General features: G+C 52.0%; 2 protein-coding genes across 2 annotated transcripts in view; both read right to left on the reverse strand.

The window, feature by feature from the left end:
* Positions 1–56: 56 nt before the first annotated feature.
* LOC113217552 (uncharacterized) lies at positions 57–5,264 on the reverse strand. Its single transcript, XM_052268737.1, has 12 exons — positions 5,104–5,264; positions 4,584–4,746; positions 4,175–4,316; positions 3,789–3,894; positions 3,460–3,681; positions 3,098–3,369; positions 2,156–3,009; positions 1,913–2,071; positions 1,678–1,822; positions 934–1,267; positions 347–755; positions 57–202 (listed from the first exon to the last, which is right to left on the reverse strand). Exons 1-12 carry the CDS (start codon positions 5,104–5,106, stop codon positions 57–59), a joined length of 2,955 nt encoding a protein of 984 aa, XP_052124697.1. The 5' UTR covers positions 5,107–5,264.
* A 4,023-nt stretch (positions 5,265–9,287) lies between these two features.
* LOC113217559 (sex peptide receptor) overlaps positions 9,288–11,887 on the reverse strand; it is a 9,197-nt gene continuing 6,597 nt past the window's right edge. The window contains exon 3 of the mRNA XM_052268729.1: positions 9,288–10,529. Within this exon, the coding sequence (XP_052124689.1) occupies positions 10,182–10,529 (348 nt within the window). The 3' untranslated portion in view covers positions 9,288–10,181. The remainder of the gene's footprint in view (positions 10,530–11,887) is intronic.

Consider the following 11,887-nt stretch of genomic DNA (forward strand, 5'->3'; position numbering starts at 1 on the left):
CCCCCCCCCCATGTTTCTTTTCGGATCGATACTTGTATTAAGCGATTGTAATAACGTTACCTCTTTCCGTTGATCCGGTGCATGGCGCCCACGTCCTCTGGGTTCTGGGCCCAGTGGAAGTGCGCCGAGTCGAACACGTACTCGTCGGTGAGGGGCCCGCCCACCAGGGTGGGCACGGCGCTGGTCTTCCAGATCACGTCCACTGCGGAGGAGAGAGAGCAGCCCGCCAGTGAATCGTCTACTCCAGAACTGAACAGTCCCGGCCCCAGACCATTTTGCTCTGCCCACGAGCGCCAGCCACACCGAAGCGCCCTTCGGTAGCCTTCTGGTAGAGACAGTCTCTCACCCGCCTCGCCAGTGTTCCGCATCTCGACGGGGACGGCGCCGCTCGGGAAGTGGCCGCGGTACTCCAGCGGCGGCATGGGGATGCTGGGCACCTTGGACGACTGGATGTCGAGCGGCGCCATGAGGAACTCGTGCTTGGAGACGAAGGGCGCGTTGGGCCACTCGTCGGGCGCGATCCCTTGGACGCGTCCGGACGCCGTGCGCCGCAGCGCGCCGACCTCCAGCTCGTCGGGCACGCCGTCGGCGCCCGGGCGGTCGCCCACGCCGCCGCCGTCCACGCCCACGCCGCCGGGGCCCCCGCCGTCGGCGGCCCCTTCCGCGATCACGGCGTACAGGGGCCGCTCGCCGAGCGGGTACGTGTCGTGCTGCCGGAAGTCCAAGGACAACCGAAGGCTCCTGAAGGCGGCCACCTGCAGGACGAGAAGCTGCCCGTCAGGCTTGCCAACAAGCTATAGCAACACAAACTTTACGGGAAAAACATAAGAAAAACAATTTTTAAAAAACTCTCAAAAATTAAAAAAGTAGCATTTTTTGTAAAATGGGTTTTTTAAAACGAAAATTACAGACTACACCCTCTTTGCCACTCACGTTCTGGCAGCAGATGCCGATGGGCTGGGCGAACACGATCCACACCAGGGCCTGGCCGTCATCGCGGCCAAAGAAGCGGCCCGGGTACATGAAGTACTCGTGCGGCTTGACCACCCGGGCCATGTACGACAGGTCGAGGCCGGGCATCTCGACTTGCGTGTAGAGCTCCTGGATGCGCGGCAGCTCCTGGCACAGGCGCCGGAACACCTCGCACTCGGCGCCGCCCACCTGGTGCAGCACGCTCACCACGCACAGCCCGTTGGGGTGGTCCATGGCCTCCGTCTTGCTCTTGTAGTCCTCGTGGATGTGCACCAGGTGGCACTCAATCTCCGCCCTGAGGATCAGGACCGATTGCCTCGTTCCGCCTGCCTCGCTCCCACACGCATCCCCCGCATTCCCCCCTCCCCCCCCTCTATTAACCAGCCTCGCAGTCTGCTGCAGCCAGCTGGGCCCCTGCAGGACCTCAGGCCCAGGCTACGCTGCATCGCAAGACCCGAGTATGCCCCCCCCCCCCACTTCCTCGTGCCCAGTGGGGCGGAGTCCTGCCGAACGCCTACAGAGTCGGCGATAGGCTGGCCCGCCGTGCCCGCGTGCGCCACGGGTCGGCCCACCTCTCAGGCGCCCCGCGCTGCCAGCCGCTCCAGCCGCTCCTCCCGCGCCCACGCCCCTTGTCCCCTCTTTCCACCTGTCTGGTTGTCGTGCTTTACCAAATTGGGCCTCCCGCTCCCCCAGCCTTCCCCGCACCTCGAGTTGTTGATGGTGTGCGTGCCGGCCGCCGCGTCCTCGTTGGGCAGCCAGTGGAAGTGGGCCGAGTCGAGGATGTAGCGCCCCTTGAGGGGGCCGCCCTGTAGCACCGGGCGGTCCTTAGCCTTGAGCAGGCTGATCTCCACTGCGGGCAAGAGAGTGTGTGTCACAGGGCGTCGTCACGCTGGAGGTGCGACGGGACGGTGTGACGGTGACGGCGAGGGCGTCCTCGGACCTGTCTCCCCGCTGTTGGTGAGCACCAGCCCGACGCCCGTCTGGAAGTGGCCCAGGAACTCGAGCGGCGGGCACGGCATGCGCGCGGCCTGGGTCGTGTCGATGAACACCGGGGAGGCGGCCGCGCCTCCCGTGAAGGGTGCCGCGGGCCACTCGTCGTCTGTGGAGGGTGGAGGGTGGGGGGCGGTCGAGAACACGCCGTCTCACGACAACCTGTCACGGTGACAGGACGACGAGGCCTCACCTGAGCGCGCCTTTATGGGCCCCGTGAGCTGGGAGAAGCTGACGACCCTGGAGCCCATCCCTGGCAGGCGGCCCGACGGTGTCCTCTCCACGGGACGGCCGGCCGAGCCCGCGTCGGGCGCTGCCGAGGCCGCACCTGGCCCAGACGCCCCCGCCCCGCCGTCCGCCGAGCCCCCCGACACCGACAACAGCTGCTCACCGAGGACTTCATCCTCCAGAGGCTTGTCCAGGATGGGCTGCTCCGACGTGTCCAGCTCTTGCCCCGATGCGGTGACCTCCACCAGCCTTCCCGAGGGCGTCCGCTCCAGCACGCGGCCCGACGCCGTCTTCTGGATGAGGCGTCCAGACGGCGTCCGCTCCAGCTCGTGGCCCGACGCCGTCCTCTGGATGAGGCGTCCCGACGGTGTCCGCTCCAGCTCGTGGCCCGACGCCGTCATTTGGATGAGGCGTCCCGAGGGCGTCCTCGTCATCTCGTGTCCGGAGGGCGTCAGCTCGATGGCGGGCGGCAGCTGGCGCGACGTCTCCAGCAGGTTGCCGGAGGGCGTCTTCTCCATGAGCCGGCCGGACTCTGTCCTCTCCAGAAGTCGGCCCGAGGGCGTCCTCTCCACGAGGCGGCCAGAGGGCGTCCTCTCCAGCCGGTGACCCGACGGCGTCCTCTCCACGAGCCGGCCGGACTCGGTCTTCTCCAGCAGGTGGCCCGAGGGAGTCCTCTCCACCATGTGGCCCGAAGGCGTCCTCTCCAGCAGGCGGCCCGAGGCCGTCTTCTCCACGAGCCGGCCGGACTGTGTTTTCTCCAGGAGGCGGCCCGAGGGCGTGCGGACAACCTCGCGCCCCGACTCCGTCACCTGGACCTCCCTGCGGGCGGACAAGGGACAACACACGTCACGTCGTCGGCCAGGTGCCCCCTCCCGGGTACCGGCCGCGCGCGCCGCTACCGCCGTACCCGCCAAGGTTGACGACGCCCTTGCTCTCCGCCTCGCCCAGGCTGGTGCACGGCTGCTCGACGCTGAGCACGCTCGTGTCCGCGCCCGGCGCCACGGTGCCCCCGGCCTTGTCGCCGGCCGCCGTCCGCTCCGGGCTGCAGTTGAGCGTGAAGCCGTCGCGGCTGCCCGGCGCCAGGTGGAACACGGTGCGCCCGCCCAGCGCCTGGCCGTCGCGGTAGTTGCGCAGCAGCGGCTCCTCGTTCACGTTGAGCAGCTGCCGGAAGGCGGCGAACTGCACCCGGAAGCAGCGGAAATGCGTTGGAATCGCCGAACCACAATGTTAACCCTTTCCGTCCTCTCGTTTCGATGATGCTGATGGTACCTGCTCGGGCGAGGCCTCCAGCGGGTCCCTGCTTACGAGCCACTGGATGAGATGCGAGCAGGACGGGCTGATGACGGAGCCCCAGTACGAGAAGTAGTCCCGCTGGAAGGGCTGGCAGAGGCTCTGCAGCGACTGCGGCGAGATCTTGAACGAGGTGTGGGGCTTGGTGACCTCGACCAGCCCGCGGCAGACGCCGTCCAGGCCTCCGTGCTTGGCGCCACTCTGCCGGCACGGAGGTGTGTTCAGCAGGAAGGTCGGCGTGTCTGTCGAACTCACCGTCCCTCCCTCCCTCCCTCCCTCCCTCCCTCCCCGCACTAACGCGCACTCACGATGAACAGGAAGGCGACGATGACCACGCCATCCTTCTGCAGCAGCGCCTCCTCCTGCGTGCCGTACTTCTGGTTCACGTGCACCATGTGCATCTCCAGCGGGCAGCTGCAGGCGTGTAAAGGGTCGTGCCAATACCACGTGACTTTAAGTGGGGTAAAAATATTATGGGGTCCCAAAAGAATCAAGACAATGCCCGTCGGAACCCATGATATTTTTACCCCGGGGTACAAATATCATGGGAGCTCTATGGCCTCCAGTTATGTTTCTGATCCTTTTGGGACCCCATGTTATTTGTACCCCCCCAAAAGTCACAAAGTATTTGAATGACCCCGAACAGGTACCGTCACCGTCCCCTCCCAGGTGTGGAGAGGTGTGGAGAGCTTACCCTCGGCCCTCGAAGGTGTGCTCGCTGCCCTCGCTGTCGCTGGGGCCCCAGTGGAAGTGCAGCTGGGAGAACTTGTACGTCCCGTCCAAGGGACCCCCACGCAGGGTCGGGGGGTCGCCGTCGAACTTGCCGCTCACCGTTACTGTTTTGCAGGAGACTTACACTGCAGACGGTTGTTCTTTCTACCCCCTCCCCCTCTTTTTAGGGGCTGTGCTCGAACCAATGCTATTATGGCTATACGTGTGGTCATGCGGGACTCAACGTTTGAGAGGGAGGCGGGGGATGTCCAAATATGATGGTGTCCCTAAATCATCAGTCCGGTCGTTGGAGTCGATGGGAGGCGCATGATATTTGTACCCCGGAGTGCAAACATCACGGGTTCCCATGAACTACCCGGCCCCGTCCTTACCCGTGTACCCCGTGTTGTTAAGCTTCATTTTCACGGGGGTGTTGCCGTAATTTTGGTACTCCAGGTTGGACACCGCCAGGGGGAAGGTGTCCGCCAGCGAGATGTCGACGGGCGCCTGGTGCGCGTTCGCGTCCACGCGCCCGAGCTCGGCGCTCAGCTCCTCCTGTTCAGACAATTCGCGGGTTGAGCACGATAGTTTCGTTGCAGTTAAACTGCAGTTCATGCCGCCGCAGTTCGCGCAGCGCAGATTTTTTACTGCAGTCGGAGTGGTGATACTTCCACCCGGGTGGAGGTGTGCGGGGCGAGGTGTCCGCGCCCCACAATAAGGTCGAGGGGAAGTCCCAACAAAAAAAATCCACCAAAGTCGATTCGACGTCGAATTGCGCCTTTATTTTGACGACGAAATCGACACAGTTTCGGTGGTCAACGTCGAATTTCTTAACGGGAGCTGTCTAGTGTTGTCTGTGTACATTTCGTATGTCGAGAGTGTTCTGCTCGCCGCGACCACAACTTTGCTCACCATGCTGGTGGTTATCCGCCGGTCATGCGGAGGTCATGCGGAGGTGAGGTCATGGGACGGTCCACCGCCGCCTCGCCACGGTGCTCCCCTGGAGGTCATGGAGAGGTCATGGAGGTCATGGAGAGGCGGCCAGGGCCCGGGGGAGGGGGCGGCGGGGCTCGGCGGTGGCACTCCTTGTTGTTATGGGGATGGCGCAATAATGGACAGGAGGTTGTAAACACGAGAGCGAATGATGCAGGACAGGAGAAATTTAATTTATTATCCGCCTCTATTTTTTCACGATATACACAGTCTCAACAAAGTTTGCCAGTCGTATACCCCGTGATATCAGTGTGCACACGAACAAAACGAGCCCGCCCAAGGCCAAACAACGTCGTAAAATATCAAGTACCTTTTTCATTTTATCCTCTGCTTTTGACGTGTGCATTGCTGTCACCACAGGCAGCACCGACACCACCACAATCACCTTCACCACAACCACCCTTACCAGAACCCTCGACATATCACACATTGTAACCTTTCACCTCGACATTTTTACATCACAACCACCATATCGTTTGTTAACGTGAAGTATACACTTGGAAGTTTTCAGAAAACTTCACCTATTTTAGCCGATCGACTAAGAAAACACACGTAATTTCGTAGAACTTATAAAGAGGAACACCAATAGATTTTCTGTAAATATATATATTTTTTTGCAGTCGACACCTATCTATGAAAATAAATTTTAAACCGGGCTATTTATTTTTTTGTTATTTCAGTGGCTAAAAGTCAATTACTACTACATTTGGAGCAAAACAGCTGCCTGAAATGCCTAATAGAAAACGCTGCGCGAAGAAAGAATTCGCTAAAATAGCTTGCACATTAGCTCACATGGCCTTACGTAAGAATATTAGCTCACACGGCTAATTTTAAAAAAAAAATTGATTTTCCGTTAGTGTGTGTTATTCGTTTAAGTCCAGCCTTGCTTTTACAACTGCACTCCCGAAATTTAGAGGGAAATATTCTCTAACAGGTCTCATCTTAACTGTAGATAGTGTCAACTGCAAAAGATAACAGGAGAGAAAAATCTGCTTACAACTAATTTATAAGAACGACATAGCTAATTGTCTCTGTCGAGACCTAACAAGGAGTCCAGAACGGGCTGACTAGAACATTTTCGGGGATTGGATTGCGTCGTGGTCGACTTTGATTAACTTTCTGTAGTAAATACTAAATCATTTAACACTCAATACAGAAGCTGTAATTTTATTTGGTAATTGGCTAATTGGTAATGAGTGACTTTATCGGTCACCAATCCTGGAAGATTCCAGGGTGAGCAAAATAATTCAATCCAATAAGTCACCTAATAGTTTTGATTAATAAAAGGAAAGAAGACCCGAAAAGAAAAATTGACGAAGTGACTTTAAAGTCCTTGTCTCAAATTTGTTTGGAGTTACAATACAAATATCATTCCAGACTAATGTGACGATACAAACACTGTTAAAAAGTCCAACTTTTTGACACAAAAGAAGAAAATGCAACATTGTGGGTTTGACAAAGAAAGCTCAGTGGTGCAAAACTCAAAGAGCGTCAAACTTTAAACGGAAACTTCACAAAGTCTAATAAGAATCAGAGGGGCATTTCTAGTTTGTCACCATCTGTTGGTTGACTTACTAAAGCTAATCAACAGTTCTTCAGATTGAACTGCCCCCCCCCCACTGCAAGCATCATGAGCCTATTTTTGACCCCCTTGTCCCTTCTTAAATTAAACGTAGCGTACGCGTTCACATAAACAAGTGTTGGCACCACATAATTCTGTAAGACATTTTCTTGAACATAATATGTACGCACAAATTGATGCACAAGGTAACCCCCCAAAAATGTCTGCGGCCCAACCCAACCCATAACTGCACTTGCACTTCTCTCAACCCAAAACGCTTTAATGCCTAAATCATCCTTAATGAAAGATTGCAAGTAACAAAAATTCAGTCTCGTACATAGATGCGATTTGATGCCGATTGTGAGAGATTTCTCTTAGACGACAAACAAGCTCCACCCGTTACGTACCACCGATTTCGCTTGTAGGAAGAAAAAACAGGAAGAAAGGGACCGCCCCCCCCCCCATTTTTTAAAAATAAGAACAATAACGTATTCCTAGCACACGAAGATAAGTTTCCTTTCATTCTTAAATTTAATAATACAGAAGTGCCTAAGACCTCTGCTTAGAAGAAATATCACAAATCTACCTATAAATTCAAAATGCAAAAGCAAGTAAAAAGCGCTCCTGCATTTGCAGAGGGCGTTTACAGTAATTACTGAAGACGTAAATAATAGGTGCACGGCAAAGATATAGCGAAATGCCAACACACATTAGGCAAGGGAAGGGAAATATTTTGCGCACCATAGCGGTAGGCTAGTCGGGCCAATTTATTATATTTTTGCGTACCACTGTCACCACTGTTGAACAACGGAAACGGCTACCATTTCTCTAGGCCTCTCCAACAAAAAATAAAAACGCGATACATTTGCCTGCTAGCTCAGCACCAGTAACGCGCACACTTTAAGCATAGTGCAGCGAAGGGCGTAAGCTACAACGACGAGCACTTGACAGATCAGCAAGTTTTATTATCTATGTACAAAATTATGTACACGCATTAAGGCTGAAGTCTACTTCTCTTAACATTTAATCAATATTTACAATAGATGAATTCAATAACTGTGTGGCCCCTACGATAAATCTAATTTTGGCTCGACGAAAGCCATGATATTACTTCTGAAATTGGGTAAATACATGTATAAATATTATATTTTCTATGAGGTATTCAAATGGAGCGCAGGAAGAATGTCTATGACTATTCGAACACCTCATTGATAATTTTTTGTAGCTTCAAATCAAATAAGTTAGTATCTTTGAAAGATTTGGCATAGTTATCACACAACAAATATTGGGTTTCTCTTTATAATGACACACAGTGTAGTTCCGGGGTACCGGGGTTCGCATATCGCATACATTGTGATATGAACATCATTCGCATAAAGCAAAGAGCCAAGCATTTCTCGGCACTGGCAATCTAAACCAGAACGACCGCTTATCAGTACATATCATGGAATATAGTTAAGTCTACACGACGCAGAACGCACTAAAATGAACGATCTGAAGTCAATTTTGACTTTCTGTGAAACCCACGGAGTCAGTTACGATCACTTAGTATCGTACCTAAAAGTAATAGACTGTACAGAGTATTTACAAAGTAAACTGAGCTAAACAGATGATCAGCACAAAATATCCGAAGTAATAAGAATGTTTACAACTCCAGATGCCAAGCTAAGCTTTCCCGACCTCTTGTTATACCGAATAACAACAAAGTAAATGTGTGCAAGGACCTAACTTTCCAAATACATATATGAGAAGAGGTCTAGAAAGGCAGCTTAAGTATAAACATTTAAACGTTAAGTATAAATATTTAAACGTTATAACAGAGGCGTTTGCGGTTCACCTATTTGACGACAATTTTTACTTATATGCAAGAGTTTAGTTCACGTGAAGAGATGCATACCGTAAAATTAGTCAAGAATTTACATTTTAAATCCGTTCGGGAAGTTTTTACACCATTGTTTCCATTAATATACAGTCTTACATTTTTCCATGGCAATCCACCCTATGTTACGTAACACGACTAGCATTTATGATGGTATACCAGATAGTTTGTACAAACAAAAGACCACTTGCAGTGCGATGCGACCACAATGTGGACGCGCTTTACAGGCTGTACCAACCCTCTAAACGCGCAGCCGCACTGAACGTGAAATGTGTGAAACGTTAACGTGGCATAACATTTTGTAGATAAAGAGTCAGAAGGCCGCGAACATGGACAGTAAAAGCACAGATAGGTTCGGAGTGCGAATGTTAGAAAAATAGAGTTTGGACGAATTTTCACTAAACACAAGACTACTAAAAGAAACGACACGGTCTTTTTCGTCTGTCCTCTCACTTTACTGTACGCCATGATGTCTGAGTCTGTCTTTTCACCAGAACCATTGCTGTTATCAAACACACGTTGACAGATAAGTATTTCTCTTTTTTCTTTTTTTATCAAAACAAAATTTACGTAGTTCACAAAAAAACAAGTACGACATAGAGAGAGCATCCATTGCTCCCTCTGAATAGGAACGGCAATCTTTACATCATAACGGGCGTACGACATAGAGAGAGCATCCATTGCTCCCTCTGAATACTTGTCACTATGCACAACAACAACAAAAACAACAGACGTTCATTCAATACAATTCTTGTGAACAGCAAAATCAATGAAGCAACTTTTAAGCCCTATTTCAAAAAACGCCGACATCGAACAGCCCAAAAAATGATGCACTGCGTCTGAAGATATCTTAACATCTGCTGATCGACGCCTAGCTATGTTTTTCGATATTGTTACATTTTACTTTCGGTATTGCTGTATTGTGTATTATGGGTTTTCAACCGATAATTACGGAAATTAACTGTTGAAAAATTGCTGGCGTGTGTGTGAAAGTACAACATGAACATTCCACATTTCATCATAAAACATGTTGCAGAAGTAGTTGTTTAGTTTATGACACAACACTGAAAGCTTTCATTTCGTTTGAACAAAAAATCCTGCCCACTAATCTTCAATTAGTATATTAGCGCGAAGACTGCGGGTCCCAGTGTTGACACGACATCGACCTGACGTGCTTGCAAAGACGCAACGGCAAGGAGCAATCGGTCAGATCGATGTCGTTTCGATCACATACAAAAATCCGCAAAGCAGTATCCGCTCCCACTTCCCTCCGCAACACATCAAACCACCAACCTCACTATACCACATCGTCGAGGGAGGAAGAGCGCCTTGATGAGGAATCCGATTGACAACAGCCTGTGTCAATCTCGAGATAAATCCATCGGTCCTCCATGGGTACTCTTAGGGGGTGTAGTCCCCGGATAATCCGAGAGTGTGACACAGGGGTAATCCGATATCACTCACCGTCGTTCCCCCCTCGACCATCAGCGCCATCACCCCTGCCACCGAGGCCGCTCACCTTGCCGTCGTCGTCGTGCTGGCCCGCTTACAGCCCGCTTACAGGGCGGTCTCGGTGCACGAGCGCTGCGGCCCGTTGTTGTTGACCAGGGTGTAGTGCGACGACTCGGCGCCGCCGCCCGTCGGCCGGCTGTTGATGCGCTGGCCGCGACGCGTCTTGGACGGCCCGCCGCTGCCGTTGAGGAAGAGCTCGCGGAAAGTCTCGCGGAACTGGCGGGACATGCCGCAGTAGATGGCGAAGTTGATCGGGTACGAGACGATGATGAAGAAGTTGGTGAACAGGATGAGCGTGTTGACGATGGTGTAGTTGAGGATCTCCTTGACGCTGGACGAGATGATGTGCAAGATGGTGACGACGGCCAGGGGGATCTCCACGAGCAGGAACACCTGCGCACACAGGACCACAAGCGTAGAGTGAGGAGGTTGCCCACCAACGTGTTCACACTATAGTGTGTGAATGTCGCTCACCTGGAGGTGTGTGAACGCCCACTAGTACACATAGAATTTTACACTAACACACTCCATACTCCATGTGTACGAATACCTACAAGTGTGCGACATTCATAAACTTATGGGTCGGTGTCTGTCTATGAGGCAGAAGCTTGCGTGTGTTCCCCTATGTCAGGTTTCAATTAGTGTGATAAATTTGTCTAGCGTTTTAAAACACAATGAAAAATAAATTTCCGTCAATTAGTTTTTTTTTTGTAATTTTATGATGCAACAACGATTTCACTTAACAATCGTAAATTTTACGAAATTCCCATTCGGTGCGCAGTGACAAAATAATGGTTTTAACTTACATATTTAGAATCGTAATTTTACAAAAAAAACTGGCCTGCCGGCCGGTAACGAGACAGTCCAGCTCCAAAAGCAACTTCAAAATATACAGGCGCTAAGGTTTGTATCTTTAAATTCAATAAGGCATCAAAACGAGAGTGAAAATCTTCTTTATCAAAACCGGAACGTTAATCGGCAATATCCGGCAACGGCAACCTTTTTCAAAACGGGATACTTTCACCTTACCCAGGAGCGCTTGTTACGGAAAGCTGTGATTAAAATCAAAAACAACGAAACGAAAATCAGCAAATTATGCTAGAATCGCCATTCAAATTTTGCTGGATTCGTAATTTTTGGGTGCCTGAAAACAAGCACATTTCATATTTCAGAGCGCTGTGGTTCAAATTTAAAATTTAAGACTAGGGATCACTTGTCAAGTGGACGGGCCATGTGGCGCCCGGTGCCGATTGAGCTCTAAGTGGGCAGGGGTTGGGGTGCGGGGCGCGGGAGGAGCAGCGCTGCGAGAGGCTCAAGTGGTCGGCTGGCCCATTATGGCTCGGCGCGAGGAGCGGCCTTGCGTGGAACAAGGGCTAAGGGCGCTGTGTATACAGGGCGATGACAGGTTTCTGCCACTAGTCTTGAACAGCGCGCGCGGAAGGAGCGCCGCGCGCGGAAGGAGCGCCGCGCGCGGAAGACCACAGCCTCCCCCCAGCATAGTACTGTATAATATAGAGAGGCAGCAAACAGATCTTTATCAAACGATTAATCGGCTAATCTTATATCAAAACTGGAACGGCAATCTTTACATAAACTGGAACGGCAATCTTTACATCATAACGGGCAACTTTTACCTTCGGGTAGAGACAGCCACAAGGGACTGTCTAAAAAGAAAGCATGGTAAATTTTCCCGTGAAACCTAACAAATATTTTCCAACGGCGAAAGCATCCATCATTTACAATTAACCCCT

The sequence above is a fragment of the Frankliniella occidentalis genome, unplaced genomic scaffold, assembly GCF_000697945.3.
Source record: "Frankliniella occidentalis isolate FOCC.00 unplaced genomic scaffold, Focc_3.1 Scaffold75, whole genome shotgun sequence".
NCBI lineage: Eukaryota > Metazoa > Arthropoda > Insecta > Thysanoptera > Thripidae > Frankliniella > Frankliniella occidentalis.